Raw genomic sequence first — 17,878 nt, forward strand, 5'->3', positions numbered from 1 at the left:
CTGACATCACTCACATATAGAAATAGATCCAGCAGAACAAAACACAGGTTTTCACTGCTGACATCGCTCACATATAGAAATAGATCCAGCAGAACAAAACACAGGTTTTCACTGCTGACATCACTCACATATAGAAATAGATCCAGCAGAACAAAACACAGGTTTTCACTGCTGACATCACTCACATATAGAAATAGATCCAGCAGAACAAAACACAGGTTTTCACTGCTGACATCACTCACATATAGAAATAGATCCAGCAGAACAAAACACAGGTTTTCACTGCTGACATCACTCACATATAGAAATAGATCCAGCAGAACAAAACGCACAGGATGACAGATTGAGAGCCCACCTAGAGCTGCTGGTTCTTTGTTGGTACAGTTCAGATTCACACCTGGGAGCCGAGCCACAGTGTCTGGATCAGCCGAGGGTTCGGTGCCTTGCTCAAGGGCAGCTGGACACTAACCGAAGCCGGAGGGAGTGTTCACTTTCCCCTCCAACACACTGTCCAGCTGGTCCAATGATTCAAAATGGCAACTCCTAAACCTCCTTCCTAAATATAGGATGTGGCCTCTCCATCAAGCAAGCTCCTCTTTTATACTGCTGCTAATAGTAAGTAATGCTTCTTCTAATGCAACTACTACTACTACTACTACTATTACTACTACTACTACATTTTACCGATGTTTGAATCGACTGACTGTTTTGCCTTCATCTCTCGCTTGTGTAAAGTTAGCTATCTTCTGCAGCTTTTGTCATCTTCTGATGGTGTCTATTCGAAGAGCCACTCTGGTCTAATGGACAACGACCAATCAGCATGGGTATGGGCGGGTGCATTTCCCATCGATAGGGATTTTAATTTAGTGCATCTTTGCCTGGTAATAACGTACCACTTGCCATCTGTTGTAAATTTAAAATTCTACATAGAGTTTACATTTCCAACCAGGAAATCAGTGTCAAGTGTTAGTAGGGGTGTCACGATACACTCAGTTCACGATACGATACGTATCACGATACTGGGTTCACGATAACGATACGATATGATACGATTTTAACAATATTTTTTTTAACTTGAATAATGACAATATATGACTGGAAAAGTAGTATTTTATTTGAAATGCACAAATACAAAACATGCTGTTGTGGGAAATTGTTATTACAATAACAACTAGAAAAAACATGAGATTGGAGATAAGGCTTATCTTGAAATAGAATGAGTTACACCGTCACTTAGATTTACTTTGAACTAAAAGGTTTCTCAGCAGTATAAATTCTCATTATGCATCTTCAGTTTTTCTTCAAACTCAAACAACAACTTTTCTTAATCTATTTTTTATGCATCTTCAGTTTTTCCTGTCAAGTAAACAGTTTTGCCAGAAACTCAATTGAATGGTTTCTCTCCTGTATAACTTCTCATGTGTCTCTTCAGAGACTTGTTCAACTGAACTACTTTCCACATATTGAACTTCAACAAACAAAGACGTTTCTTAGTCTATTTTTTTTTTTTTTTTGCGATATGAGATTTCATCTCAACGATACATATCGTGACGTTTTACTATCGCGAAATTTCGTGGGACGATATATTGTGACACCCCTAAGTGTTAGTGTTTCAGTAGGCTAACATCACAGTAACAGTATTATAAATGTGTTTACTTGCACACTTTACATTTCCTGGTGGGAAAAAAGCACACATTTGTACATCATTACGTTATCCGTCAAAATGACAACATCATTAGTTTTGAAGTTTTGACAGGGGAGGCGGACCTGCACCAGGGGGGGTCTCCAGCGCAGGTTTCTGAGCGGGGCGGGGGCAAAGCTACAGGACGTCCCGGACGGCCTCTTCTTCAACACCAGGACCACGCCCTCAGGCTCTGCCTTCAGCTGACCCACCAGGTGCTTCAGCTGCCAGCCCACCTGCACCAATCACAGAGGATCCCTCATCACATGACTCACAACACACACACACACCTAGAACAACATACTGTAGACTTAGGCCCAATTCCAATCCGCCCCCTTACTGACTCAAGCCCTTAGAGGCGCGTTCACGTGAAGGGAGTGAGGGTTTAGGGATGTCCCACGGTGAAATCGCAAAGTGAATGAGGGCTCAGAGTGAGCCCTTTCTGCCCCCTTACCGTAAGGGCGCAGCTATGGCCACTTAGGAAAAGGGAATTGCCCACAATGCATAGCGTTGTGACGTATAAAACGGGGAAGGCTGCAAATATGTCAAAAAAATAAAAAGAACACACGCGCGAAACGAACGGGGTGTTTGCGAGTGCGCTGGAATGCCTTAATTGACAATGAAACATTACATTAATAGGGATTTCAGATTAGACAAAAATATTATATCAGAGGAATGCAAGTAGTTATTTTACACAATCCTAGAATAATCATCGATAATTTCTATTAGGCTACAATTGCAATCCACAACTTTTTTGATGAATGAGAAATAGTTTTACCGAATCTATAGGCTATTGTACAGTATTGACATTGTGTATAATGTTGGGTAACATGTCATTATTATGCTTATTTTAATTATAATTACACATGTTGCAGATTGCAGATTTTGCAGTAGGCTACATTTATTTTTAAATGAGCTGTTGTCCACTGGGAGCCAGAGCCTGGATGAGAACAGACTCATCAGGGAGTCTATTCCTCAAAGCGTCTTGACAATAAACAATATATAGCGAACCCCAAACCTGCCAGAGTCAACATCATCTTGTCAAGTGCAAAGGGCTCTGCTGTCCCAATCCTCTTATTTATCCAATGTGGATCCCTTCCACACTTGATGACTCAACCACTTTCAGATGGCGGCCATTAGAGGGACTGAGGGTTCAGGGCTTGAGTGTTTAGGGGGCGGATTGGAATTGGGCCTTAGTGTCCTCTAGAGAGAGAGTGGCATCAGCGGAGGACCAAAATGCGAGACTCATTAGCCAATGAACAGCCAGGAATGGGTCTCGCGCTACTTTTGCATGCTAAAATAAAGCTGATAATGTACAATTTGATTCAAGGGATGAAAAACCCTTTCAAAGTACAACACAAACTGTCTATTTTGCTGCAACTCGACAGTGCTGCTTTTTTTACTCAAGAGTTCCAGGACCTTACTTCCTGGAAAAAAAATGGTCCATTGGAGTGAATGGAGATGTCGAGACTCTTCTATCTACACGGCTCTGTGTAGACTAAAACACAAGCAGATCAACTGCACACACAAAAAGTCCACATGTTCATTTACACTTTGGGGATATGGCTGATGCGCTTATCCAGACTGAAGACAACATACTCTAGTTATTAAATTGTCACCTCAACTTCCTTTCAATCTCAGCCTAACTCGTTCTTTTTGGTCAGAAATGCAGTCCCTCTTCTCATCAGGGTGGGCTACTTCCGCATCAAAATGTCAGCACTTCGACATCACGCATGAGCACATACATTCAAATTCCCCCCTGAAAAAGAGGGAATGCAATAGACGTTACTTAGGTCAAAAGCGCGAGCATTATGCAGAAAGAGGCGAGAGAGTCCAACCGATCAATCCAATCACTTTCTACTAGGGATTGGCATTTGAAAAAATTCCATAATAGAAATTCGGGAAAATTAACAACCAATTATCGATCATCGATAGTAGGGGTGTTAACAGTTAACCGAAAGTCGGTTAACTGCCGTTAAGAACGTAACCGGTTAAAATTAATTAACTGCAATTAACCGTTTTGCCGACTTCAATCTTTCCAGAGCTTTCACTGCCTTATACCTCCAGTCCATCCAGTCAATCCCCTCCCCTCCCGTTTCAGAAAACTCCCGACAGCATGACCCGCCCTATTCTGCCTTTGATTGGCTTACTAACCTAAACTAACCTAAACTAACCAATCGTCACTCCTCATGCCTAAACCTAACCCAAGTCTGAGCAGGACGCTTCGCAGCTAAGGGCTAGCTGAGTCCATGCCCAGCCATGCTGAATGCTGCTACTTCACATTATAAACTAATTAAATGACTTGAATTCACTTAAACACATGTACCGTTACTCAGACTTGGTTGACAATTAGGAAAGAAGTGTACGAAGTTTCATGTTTATAACGGCCTCAATCACGTCCGCAGACCGCTGGGTACGTTTGTTTGTGTCCCGGGCGCATGCTGGTGTGAATTCTCCATGTTAAAAACAGTGTTGTTGGCATGAAGGACCCCGCCCAGCCAGAAAACTAGAGACTAATACGAAGCTACACCTCACATTAGTCGCTGTGCAAAGGAGAGGGGAGAGGAAAGAATTCCACCCAAACCTAGTCCGCAAAAAAAAAAGAAAAAAAAAGAAAAAGATCAAAATTCCACATCATCGACATGATTCCTTAACGATCAATTATCGATTATTGATACCCATCGCTACTTTCTACATGACAACATTTGACGTGCGTTAACTCTCGTCGTGACTGGGCAAGAAGTGGGTGGGCCTAGGTCCATCCAGGCCCACCTATAGCTATGCGGCTGCCGTAATACCGGACTTAATGGTTAGACGTTACCACTTTATTACCATGACACCTGAAAGTGTGTGTGTCTGTGTGTGTGTGTGTGTGTGTGTGACAGTAGAATAAGAAGCTATAACTCTTAAATCAACATTACAACAAAGTAATAAAGTCCAGGCTCAAAGCAGCATCCTGAAAATAGATGGAACACATATTGCTGGGATGCTAAACGATCACACATCCTAACAGTCATTTAAGCTCACATTCACTCTTGTCTTTTTATGAACTGAATTGAAAAAAAGATGAAATAAAAACAGAAAGAAATCAAGCGAAATGTCTTGACGACTCACCACCGTCTGTTTGTTGACCTGGATGACCTCGTCTCCTGCGTGGATCCTCTGGGTTCGGTCAGCAGGAGACTGAACAACAGGCAGACAATCACCACCAGTTAGTCTTTTATTGAACCTGACCTGAGGTCTACAGGACAGGGTCAACAACACAGCAACCACCAGAGGTAGTAAGTCTTTTATATAACCTATAGGCTTAAACATACGTCTGCATCCGCCTCAACTTAGAGCCTTGCCGGCGGCAGCTTGTTATATATACTCGAACGTCAGCTTGACGAGGGCGTCAGCAAAATGAGTAAATTGTGTGATTTCACTAGGATTTCAATGACTAGAAGTTAGCCCAAGGAGAGAATGTAGTGCATATACTTGGTAATAGCTTTCACTCTCTCCTGTTATCTCCCCATCTATATTATATTATACTCGCGCTGTTTGCGTCAGCTGCGTCAAGTCACTTTTCCGAGGAGCTGCAGGCAGGCTACGCTGGGAGGCTCACCAGCCCTCGGAAATGAGAGGAAAATAGTTCCACACTAATGGTCTAAATGTGAGTCACACGCACAGATGAATTCAAGTGGTACGAAATGCTTTTTAGTTTATATGACTGGAAAATGTTGAGATGCTGAGTTATAGATCATTTCTGTCTAGGTACATTTCCCGTAATCATTTTGCAATGGTTCGATCCCCGCCTCCACCAGTCTGCATGTTGAAGTGTCCTTGGGCAAGACACTGAACCCCTAAATTGCTCCCGATGGTTGTGCCAGCACCCTGCGTTGTGTGAATGGCTGAATGTACCTGCTGGTTGTAAAGTGCTTTAAAAGCGCTACACTGTATATACATGTAGGCAATTTACAATAATTAATCCAGTATTGCTCCAACCACTTTATGATTTAGTTGATGGATTTTAAAATGTTAAAATGTTGCCTAGTGCAGCTTCAAAATCAGTTTATCATCATTGATGTTAGAGCAGAAAACTATTTCAGTTTGTTTACACTGATTGCTGTGTAACAAGAACAAACAGAGAATGGTGAGAAACAATGGGGACCTCGTTGAACCAGATACTCCAAAAGCGGCTCCAGCCTACTGTAGATAAACAGCTGTTTGCCATTCATGGAGATGTTCAATGACAATGAATGGAGAACAGACCCCCCCCCCCCCCCCCCACACACACACACACACACACACACACACACACACACTATTACTATTCAACATGTTGTTAAACACTTGTTCTGATAATACATATCCAGATCACTCACATTCTCCGTGGTTCCAGTGATGACGTGCAGCCCGTCATAGGTGGATTTGATGTACATCCCCTGCAACACCAAGCACATTTTAAACACTGTGGACCTCTGAGGATCTGAGTGGATCCCGTCCGGTCTGTGAAGGCACCTCAGGAGCTTTCCCTGGAATTCTTGGCAGCAGCTTGAGGGCTTCTTCTTCCGCTTGGTTCTACATCTGTTTCTGTTTTCAGGCCCAGTTTTCTTAGCGCACATTGCAGCGCTAAACACCCGCTTGTGTTCTGTGGGTTAAATTATAGTTTAGCCTCTTACTCTACATGGCAGTTATCTAGCAGTGGTTACCCAGTGCTGAGGAATGGAAATAAGGGGAAATGCTAATTCAATTTCTATCTAGCACAGAGTCTGTGCCGAGTTCACATCAGCTCGTCTCTGGTGTTTTTAGCCTAGCATCATTCTCAACACAGTCTCCATCTTCCCGGGAGTCAGGACGAGTCAACACAGTCTCCATCCTAGGGCTGCACAATTTAGCCGAGAACATTTTCGCTTATGGCAAAAATATTATGGGATAGGTGAACAATTCTACTATTCAGATTTGTCGATTTTTTTATAATCATTATTTGGCGGAACTGTTCACCAAGCCAGCCTTGTTGGGGGTCACAAGTAGCTTTGTTTTCAATATTTTTCCTCTTACCTGTAGTGCTATTTATCAATCTAGGTCATTTTGGTGTGAACTACACCAAACCTACACCCGCTAGATACCTGCTGCTGGAGCTCACCCCCTTTTTTGCTTTCTCCCGACTGGATTAACTAACATTAGATTCAGGCGGATCGCCTGAATCTCTACTGGTCTCTAGTGATTGGTTAGTTGAAATGGAATTCCCCTGATAGAAATGTCAACAGAGGCCAATCTCAGACTAGAAGATGGGAGTGGAGTGTAACCAGTGTGATATCAGGCTACCTTTAATGAGTCGCAAGCCCAAAAGATTGAGAAGTGATGCTGTAAGCTGTTCTGGATGGACCCCACCCTTCCATCAACTCTTCATGGTCCTGCCCATTGTCCTGCCCCATGGCAGAAGACTGATGTGTGGCAGTACCAGAACCTCCTGTCACAACAGCTTCTACCCAACTGCCATCCACCTCTTTGATGCCCTCTGAGCACAACCGGCTCTGCAACGACTGGGGTCCCTCCCATGGACATTATCCCACGGACACTTAAAAAGGACTTTTACTTGACATCTTACATGGACATTATCTCACGAACACTACGCTGCCACCCTCCCAACCATATACCACTTAAGGACTTACTGTACATTTTACATGGACTTATTACATGGACTTACTACATGGATATTTACATGGTCCCCACAATGTCACTTTAAAGGATTTTTACTTTGCACTTTATAATTTGTAAGTTGAAGATTGATTTTCTGTTTGTCCATCTTCTACTAGTGTTGTGATCACTGTGCTGCATAATGCACAAAGGCCAATTGCTCATTTGTAATATGATTGATTACTCACTACGGCTATTAAAATGATCTTGAAAACCTATAAAAACCCAATGAGATGTTCTGAGGAGGTTGGTTCTGTGTGAGTTGGATCAGCAGGATCTACTCACCAGTCCATCTCCAGGCTTAATGTTAGTGATGTGGACCTCCTCCAGACAGGCCAGCGGACTCTGTAAGGGGTCGGAGGTATCCCGCACCGTCTGCTCACAGACCCCCTTCAGAGCTCCAGACTGAAACACACACACACAACACAACAACTAATCATTTAAAAAGGACGCACCCCAAAGTACAGGGGTTTTCAAAAGTGGGAGGCAGGCAGCGGGGCTCCAGACAGTTTCAGGGGAGGCTCAGTGAATGGAAGTGAAAATGACACATTAAAAGAAGATCAGAGAATAGCCTAAATGGGTGTGCTTTTGTTAAAGAGATAGTCAGAAACTAATAAATACATGCCTTCACACAGACATTTTGATGCAATATCAGCCTGCCTTGATTCAATTGGTGAGTGTGTATTGGATCAAATAACATAATCATGATCCCATAGGCATCCAGGATTTGAGCGAGGGGGGGGCTCCTTTTTTCAAGTTTTGTCTGGGGGGAGGCCCACAGTCTCAGATTTTGAAAAGCCGTGCCCCGAAGTGAGATATCGCATATGTCTACCAATACAAATATTCTCAGATTTGGGTCCTATCAAATGGGTCTAATGTGTACTAAATTAGGGGTCTGTGATATGAAAAAGCTTGAGAATCACTGGATATAATCCACGATGAGATAGGTCAGGGGTTCCCAAACTTAAGAATGCCGCGGCCCACTTTGAAATCTGAAAATCTTCCGGGGCCCACCAAATCCTTTCATCACAACTCTGATCAACACACAACACTAAAATGATGTATTTCCCTATATGTTTTTATATTATATATTTTTTATTTCATTAACAGAGCATGTGAACTGGGGCATAAGGGAAAATAATAATCCATCCACAATAGAAAAACACTTCGGCAAAATATGCAAAAGCAGATTGCTAACATTTTCTCCCCCCTTACTCATCAGAAGTATTTACATGCATAACACATGTGTTGAGACAAAATGTGATGAGCAACAACAAGAAATCAATCCACAAGCTATTGATGCTAGGCTGTGCTACCTTATCTGTAAAGGGGAGACTGGTGGGTACACTCAGATACATTGAGCTGAGAGGTCTTTGAAATAGTTTTCCCTCGTCAAAATGTAACCTATGTTTGGAGCGTTATTCACCCCCCTTTCCAACGAGCTAGCATTATGTTTGGTAGCAATGGCTGCTTTAGGTCTTCTAGTTTCTTCTGATAACAGGATCTCCACTGTAGCTTTAACAATGACCCTTCTACAGCCATTTGATTGTCCGCGAAAATCGGGAGTGTTGGCAGACCACTCGCAGCCCACCTGCAGTACCTCCACGGCCCACTAGTGGGCCACAGAACACAGTTTGGGAATCGCTGAGATAAGGTGAAATTAATTATTCCATTTCAGTTTTATGGCAATAAAGCACTCGAACAGATTGATATATTTAGCATTTATTTGTGTAGGGACAGATACACATACATAGAGCATTAAGAAGAAACGTCTGATGTCATGTATCACAACAGCCTAGCCTAAGCCTAATAGCCTAAGCTCATTTGCAATGCCCGTCCCTAGATGTTATAGAGAGGCAAAGTGACCGCCTACTTCCTGCTTCAGCACTGTACCAGATATTTTTATCAGTCACTTATTTTCCCATAGACATTTCGTAAAATGCTTATAAAAACAGTTTTACTTCATCAAACCAAACGGTTCAGATATATTTAGAACCGGGAGAGACCATAGAACATTTAACTCGGACCAAAACTTAAAAAAACTAAATCTAAAAAATATTTTCTTTAAACCCGCAAAAAAAAAAAAAAACTTTTTGGTCGGAGTGAAATGTTATGTGGTCTCTCCTGTTTCTAAATATATCTGAACCGTTTGGTTTGAACAAGTCAAACTATTTTTTATAAGCATTTTACGAAATGTCTATGGGAAAATAAATGGCGAATGAAAATCTCTGGTACAGTGCTGAAGCAGGAAGTAGGCGGTCACTTTGCCTCTCTATTAAAAGCAAAGATCACATGGAGTCGTCATGTGAGGAAGCTTTAATTTGTTGTTTTACTTTGACTGAAACTTCACAGCCTTGTTGACATGCTGAGCAGGTTTCAGCCCTGAGGCTCACAATACCTGCTCAGAGGCAACAGTCCATTTAAGAATATACACAAGGTGAAATCAGAAAGCTGGAGTGGATTTCTCAACTCCTGGATTGGCTTTTTAAAGGGACGGCCCGCCTAAAAATGTAAATTTTGACTCAAAGTATTAAAGCATTACTGTTGAGTTCTGCATTCATCATCAGATCTGATAATTACTAACATTCAATAACTGAGAAAGAGGGGGAGATAGAAGGGGAGGGGGGGGGGAGACAGGGGGAGAGCAAGGGAGAGACAGACGGAGAGAGAGATAGAATTGCAGCTGCTCCTGCGATTTCGATTAATTGTGCAGTCTAGTGTCCTCTAGAGAGAGAGTGGCGTCAGCGGAGGACCAAAATGCGAGACTCATTAGCCAATGAACAGCCAGGAGTGGGTCTTGCGCTACTTTTGCATGCTAAAATAAAGCTGATAATGTACAATTTGATTCAAGGGGGGGAAAACCCTTTCAGAGTACAACACAAACTGTCTATTTTGCTGCAACTCGACAGTGCTGCTTAATCCAGGACCTTACTTCCTGGAACTCTTGAGAGTAAAAAACTGGTCCATTGGAGTGAATGGAGATGTCGGGACTCTTCTATCTACATGGCTCTGGTGCAGTCCTACCGGTGAGTCATGTGACTTGTTTACAAGCCCTGGGCTGCGTTCAGGCCCGATAAAATGTAGCAAAACGTTTGTTTAAACGGAAACGGTGGTGTGTTGAACACATTGTTGTGTTGTGCATGCATTGCACCCATCTGTTGGATCCACCATGCGTACTGCCTTTTTAAACGGTGCGGTTTACATACACGTCGCTGCTGATTGGTTAACACCTCTCTGACACTCCCCAAAGGAGAGACAACGTACCTCAAAGCCTGTTGCACACCATTTGGAGGAAACATGACGTTCAAACGGGAAACCGTAGCAAACCGGTGCACACTGTTTTCAGATTGAACACACCCTTGGTACACATTGGTCAGTTTGAAGCTAAAAAACAAATACAATATTTTGGAGCGTTGGTTGAGGTTTTTGCCCGACGCTGATGGTTTACTAACTAAACTAAAACTTCAAGGACTCTGTATAAAAAGTGAAAAAAGGCGAAAGTGTGGGGATGCAAACGATTAATCGGAGATTGATTAATTGATTGATTGATTAATTGATTGTTAAGGATTTACTCGAGCACGTGAAGTTTGCTCGATCAAAACAACATGCTCCTATATGTTTGTCAGTAGAACGATGTTTTCAAATCATGTTTCAATGATCCCCCAGAGGGCGCAATGATATCACTATAGCCTTTTTCAGACACGTCACGCAGTAAACTCTGACTGAACTCCTGAAAAAAACTTGACTCGGATGGCAGCCATCTTGGCGTCTGGAAGAAGAGAGGAAAATACACCTTTGCAAAGATGAAGCGGGCGAAGAGAAGCGTTGTGTTGGAGCATTTTGAAAAGAAAGAAGAAGATAGTGCCACATGTAAATACTGTGATTCAGCATACACCTACAACACGTCAACAACAACAATGCTCTATCACTTGATCAATGTTCATTCGTTGAGATTAATTGCCTGGCTCCTCCTCTTCTCACCTGGAGCAACCAAGCATCAGCTCAGCGTTTAAGAGGAAGAGTTGTGACGCACTGCGAGCTGAAAAAATAACCCAATCGATCTGCGGTAAGTGAGCAACATATACGCAGCGCCTGCGGCACGGATTCTAGGCAAATGTTGACATGTCTAAAAGTGATGCCTCTACGTTTTTCTATGTTTCATAGGCTATGTAATGCTGTGAGAAACATGCAATATGTTGCTGCTGTATACATAAAGGTTTTATTGAGGAAAAAAATGCATTTGGTATCGTTTGGAAATGTTTGTATTTTTAATTACAATGAATCGATTGATTGATCGTTAACGTTACTGATGATCGATTCAGGAATTTGTAGACAATTTGCATCCCTAGAAAAGTGGTTCTTCAAACTACGGTCATCAGCTAATGAAGTTTTCAGCTCTTATGTGTGTCACTGCCCCCCCCCCCCCAACAGGAAGTGTTATCTAAGACAGGAAGTGGATGTTCCTGAGCTGGACAAAGAGCGCGCGGGACACACAGACAAAGAGCGCGCGGGACACAGACACACACACACACAGACACACACACACACACACACACACACACACACACACACACACACACGCACACAGACACACACACACACACACACAGACACACACACACGTCGCCACAAGACAGGAAAGGCAAGTGTGTGTTTAGGAGAAGAGAGAGACAGAGACAGAAAGAGAGATTCTTTGTAAATCCCACAAACACATGCAACTGCTCACATTGGCTGTTTGCATGTGTGAGTGAGTGTGCGCGTGTGTGAGTGCATGTGTGTCTGTGAGTGTGTGTGTGTCTGCGAGAGTGTGTGTGTGTGTGTGTGTGTGTGTGCGAGTGTGTGTCTGTGAGTGTGTACACATGCTTTGGATCAGGATCTCCCTCTCCATTTGAAACGCAGAGAGAGAAGCAGAAGTGAGACTTACCACTTCCAGAATCTTCTCCTCCATCTCGTAAACCGTGCAATCCTGCAATTAAAGAGGGAGATAGAGACCACACTGCAAAAAAACCTCTGTCACAACAAGTCATTTCATCCTCTATTGAGTCTTAACATCTTAGTTTTCTATTGAAACCTGCCCATGACGCAAGATCCTTTCACTTTTTCCAGTACAGCTGTAAATATACTATTAGATTCTGGAAACAAGTGATATCCTCCTGAAAACAGGAGAGTGATTCAGCCTTATTTCCTAAACAATTTGTGAAACTGCAAAGAAAACACACCATCATAGTTTAGGGTGTTTTATTTGTGGTATTTTATTTAGTTTTAATTGCTTTGTGTCTTGTGTTTTTTAACTGTTTTATGCAGAGGTTTGACCAAGTCAACTTTGCTTGAGTCCCAAGTCGCTCTCAAGTCTAAATGTAGAACAGCAAGTCAAGTCAGAACAAATCAAGAGTCCAGTATCAATTTAATATCTTGAAGAAAACTAAATAGCTAGGACCTTTCAATATGGTTTGAATGGGATAAAAACTTGGTAAGAGTGTCACAAGTTTGATTTCTATAATCGGTTTCAAGTTCAATAAATTCAATCATTCCATACAAATTCAGAAAACAGAATTTAAATTCAGTCGTATCTGCTGGAATAAATCTCATCACTTTCAATCTAAATCCCAAACACAAGATCTCAAGTCAAGACTTTAGAAACCTTTTCAAGTCATCAAAGTACAGGTCCCCACAACAAATACATGTTGAGATAGCAATCCAGTACTGAACTTGATATTTACACTATGACTATGAACAGAGCAAATAACTAAAACAAAGATCAAATAAAATAAATCATATCATAAACTCGGACACATTACACCTACACCCAGAAATATAAAATACATATTTTTTACAATATTACACCTACACCAGAAATATAAAATACCAGAAATATATTGCTATCCCATTGCGTGAACACAAGTGCATCAAAAGACACCACATAGAAATTTGATGCGTATGTAAGTAAGCTGGTGCTGTCAGATGGTTTGTTTTCACATTCGCTCAGAAAACCGTTTCAAAGGGCAGCCACTTTCAAAAAATACCTGGCAGGTGATTGGAGGAACCACCTGTCTATCATGTCTATCACGGGCTCTCTCTCGCTGGCATCACGCCTAAAGCCCTCCCCGTTATCTGCCTCATAGGACGCTGATTGGTGCGAACCGCTGGTGGGTCAGATTCAAACCAATCGATTTGAGCGCGGCAAGACGGACTTGTCATGTGATCGTGCGTGATCTCATGATCTCGCGCGAATCCAGCTGCTTCGCAAAGGTTAAAGTGTATGAGCTCAGGCATGAGAAAGACAACAATTAGATTCCCAAATAAATGCTTTTTAAAGTTTTTCAAAGAAGAGCACCTCGGACCTGAAGTTTCTTTTGACACTTTGCATCAGTTCTGTAGCGCTCTCTCCGTTTCCTCTTTCTTCCAGTCACTACATTTTAAGAGCTTCTTAACCCATTGATACCTAATGCAGCATTTGCGTGTATATCCCTCATTTGTGTGTGTATCCCTTTAAGACCGCGAACCGCGTTAACGCGGTTCGCGGTCTTAAAGGGATACACACACAAATGCTGCATCAGGTATCAATGGGTTAAACAAGTCGAGATGTTGTTGTTTTTAAATGTTGGCTATCTTGGAAGCTATGCAAGTGTGGTAAACGGAGATGGGAGCGGATGGGAAAGAAATATGTGAGAAATGCCAGGCGGGCTGGGGAGAAAGTGGAGTGAACGTGAAGGCCTCGCGGAGCTGGTGGAGGATCCCTCTGTGGTCGCAGGGTCTGCCCGGCCTGTCAGCGCGCTGATGGGATGATTGCATGAGCGCTCGGTGGGGCGTCGCTTAACTACAGGGAGAAGACCGGAGACGCATCTGGAGGAGCTGCACACTGCAAAGAATATATCATCTGGAGAAGCTGCACACTGCAAAAAATATATCATCTCATCTGGAGAAGCTGCACACTGCAAAAAATATATCATCTGGAGAAGCTGCACACTGCAAAAAATATATCATCTGGAGAAGCTATGCCGACGACACTCAACTCTTTCTTTCTTTTCCCCCTGACGATACCCAAATTGAGGCACGCCTAGCCGTGTGTCTCAAAGACATTGTAACCTGGATGACCGCACATCATCTAAAACTCAATCTCGACAAAACAGAACTTCTTTTCATCCCCGGTAAAAACTGCCCTCTCACAGACCTTTCCATCACCATAGACAATACCACTGTACGGCCATCAAAAACTGTCAAAAACCTAGGTGTCATTATAGATAATCAGCTTTCAACCTCATCTTTCATTTCTGCAACCGCCCGCTCATGTAGGTTCCAACTATACAACATCAGAAAAATCAGAAAATTTCTCACTAGGGAGGCAACTCAACTACTGGTACAGGCACTTGTTCTTTCCCGCCTTGATTACTGCAATGTTCTCATGGCGGGGCTACCTGCCTCGGCCTTCCAATCCCTCCAGCTCATCCAGAACGCAGCTGCCCGACTGGTGTTCAATCTACCGAAATTCTCTCACGTCACTCCCCTTCTCCGCGACCTCCACTGGCTCCCAATTATAGCCCGAATTAAATTCAAAACCCTTGTACTGGCCTACCGGGCAGTTCACCGGTCAGCCCCTACCTATCTGCAATCTTTAGTTAGTTTTCAAACAACCAACCGTCCCCTCCGCTCCTCCACCTGCACAGCTCGCCTTGCCCCTCCATCACTACGTGACCCTGGGGGCCGCTTAGCCCACTCACGACTCTTTTCCTCCCTGGCTCCTCAATGGTGGAACGAGCTCCCCCCCTCTGTTATGCTGGCTGACTCGTTGGCCATTTTCCGCCGGAGACTAAAAACACACTTTTTCGAACTACACCTGGGCCCCTCCGAAAAGTGATGTGTGTATTTTATGTTCCCGTCTTTATTTCTATTTATTGTTGTTTATTGTTGCATTTTATTGCTGTATTTTTATGCCATATTGTAATATGCTGTAAGTCGCTTTGGACAAAAGCGTCTGCTAAATGAAATAAAGTAAAGTAAAGTAAAGTAAAGTAAAGCTGCACACTGCAAAAAATATATCATCTGGAGAAGCTGCACACTGCAAAAAATATATCATCTGGAGAAGCTGCACACTGCAAAAAATATATCATCTGGAGAAGCTGCACACTGCAAAAAATATATCATCTGGAGAAGCTGCACACTGCAAAAAATATATCATCTGGAGAAGCTGCACACTGCAAAAAAATATATCATCTGGAGAAGATGCACACTGCAAAAAATATATCATCTGGAGAAGCTGCACACTGCAAAAAATATATCATCTCATCTGGAGAAGCTGCACACTGCAAAAAATATATCATCTCATCTGGAGAAGCTGCACACTGCAAAAAATATATCATCTCATCTGGAGAAGCTGCACACTGCAAAAAAATATATCATCTGGAGAAGCTGCACACTGCAAAAAATATATCATCTGGAGAAGCTGCACACTGCAAAAAATATATCATCTGGAGAAGCTGCACACTGCAAAAAAATATCTCATCTGGAGAAGCTGCACACTGCAAAAAATATATCATCTGGAGAAGCAGCACACTGCAAAAAATAGTTCAGCCTGAACATCTTGACCTGCACACCAACATAAAACCTGATTGTTCATGAAATAAGTGAAGAAACAACTTTTGCGAGAGGAGCGAGAAATTTCACTTGTGTCCAGTAGAGCTCAACTTGCTTTGAAGATTTTTTTAGGGGTGCGCTGATGTATTGGCAGACTCTGTATCGGCCGACTGATATTGCTATCGGCCGATACTGGCTTTAAAATCATATTTTTTTATATTGATATATTGATATTTGACCCTTTGTGGCATTTCTTTTTTTAGACATGTGTGTCACTTTAAAAAATCCTGTCAAATTAAATCAGCAACAGAATAAAACGTACCAAAAAAAGATAAGAAAAAGATGCACGCCTCTGAAGTTCTGTGCACGTGTTTAACCTGAGCTCAGTCCCAACACGGTTAAGCAGCTTCTTTCAGCACTTTGTTGCGTCTCTCTCTGCTATGTTTTGTTTTCAGGGGAAGTGTGTGTGCAGGTACGCGCCTGTCGGAGGGAGAGGGGTGATGATGACCATCAAAGTTTCAGACACTACCTCACTCTTCTTCTCCTTCAGTAAACACGGCCGCATTTCATTGTGGTATATGGGAGAAATTGTAGGGTACATTCTCTGTTCACTAGGGGTGGGAATCACCAGATGCCCACGATACGATACTTGAGTCACGATACGATAGTATTGCGATATGCTAGTATTGCGATATATTGAATATTGCGATATTTCGACATATTGTCTAACTCCTTTTCCTACCTTTTCCTTGACCTCACCGGAAGTAAAACATGCAGTGTTTTTTTGTTTTGTTTTGGCCCCACATGTAGGCTACATTATTAAGCTTCTCTGGACTCAATACGCCACTGCAGGCGCGGACTGCAACATCGGGCGCTTAGGGCAGATGCCGGGTGGCCTGGCATGGCATGGCCTGCACATTTTTTTTTTTTATATATATCGATACTTGGCGTCCAAATATCGATACAATATCGTCAGGCAAAATATCGCGATACTATGGTGTATCGATTTTTTCCCCCACCCCTACTGTTCACTAGAAATTGCTCAGCTTTGATGGGTATTTTACAGTGGACTATATGAATCAAATTAACAGTTGAAAATTCAGACACTAGTACAAAATGCCCAACACACTATGTAATCCACTATTTCTGTAATAGGGACTAGGGATGTCACGATACTAGAATTTCTACTTCAATAACGATACCCAGGAAAATATCGATACTCGATACCATTTTCGATACAACACATAACACATCAAGAGGCACAAAAAATTAACAAAGACAGATGAATGGACAGATGCACGCTTCTCCATAATCTCTAGACCTGATAAAACTCATTCAAAACTTTGCACTTACACAGCAGATTAGCCCTGCTGTAGTCATCAGCCTATCAGAAGACTTTTATCTTGTTGAAGCAACAGATACCCACCAATGACGGGGAGGGAGAAATCAGTCGTATGTTTGATTTTTCATTAAGAGAAAGCACTGCTGATATTGATACAGTTGCAAATGAATATTGTATCCGTTTCAAATTTTTAGTATTGACTTTTATCGATACTATCGATACTTTTGACAACCCTAATAGGGACTGGTCTTGAACAGGGGGCTGCTCCCCCACTTCTAGTCCTATAGCAATGCTAACCATATCGTAGCAACAACAAAACAAAACAAAAAGGCCTAAACTACATCATTAATCATCTGAAATGTCTCTTTACAGAACAGAAGTAAACAGATGTGAGCGGCTCTGACCTTCTGGACGGTGGAGGTGAGCTCCAGGCAGAGCTGGATGATGCTGCTCTTGGTAGAGGAGAGGTCATTAACGCCGGTCAGAGGAGTCCTGCAGCCACACAGAGATAAAACACAGAAACAACACCAGAAACATCAGAAAAGACACCAGAAACATCAGAAATGACATCAGAAAACACACCAAAGAACACACCAGAAACATCA

The 17,878-nt window shown here is 42.5% G+C and overlaps 1 protein-coding gene across 1 annotated transcript in view; it reads right to left on the reverse strand.

Moving 5' to 3' along the window:
• The window catches only part of LOC310770995 (connector enhancer of kinase suppressor of ras 3-like), a 72,214-nt gene that overhangs the window by 13,591 nt on the left and 40,745 nt on the right, over window positions 1–17,878 (reverse strand). The window contains exons 4-9 of the mRNA XM_083663684.1: window positions 17,678–17,765; window positions 12,285–12,326; window positions 7,646–7,765; window positions 6,046–6,105; window positions 4,796–4,864; window positions 1,768–1,917 (exon numbers count right to left, since the gene is read on the reverse strand). Coding sequence (XP_083519810.1) covers window positions 1,768–1,917; window positions 4,796–4,864; window positions 6,046–6,105; window positions 7,646–7,765; window positions 12,285–12,326; window positions 17,678–17,765 — 529 coding nt within the window. The remainder of the gene's footprint in view (window positions 1–1,767; window positions 1,918–4,795; window positions 4,865–6,045; window positions 6,106–7,645; window positions 7,766–12,284; window positions 12,327–17,677; window positions 17,766–17,878) is intronic.

This window comes from Poromitra crassiceps, assembly GCF_964638095.1.
Source record: "Poromitra crassiceps genome assembly, contig: HAP1_SCAFFOLD_291, whole genome shotgun sequence".
In the NCBI taxonomy this organism is placed as follows: Eukaryota; Metazoa; Chordata; class Actinopteri; order Beryciformes; family Melamphaidae; genus Poromitra; species Poromitra crassiceps.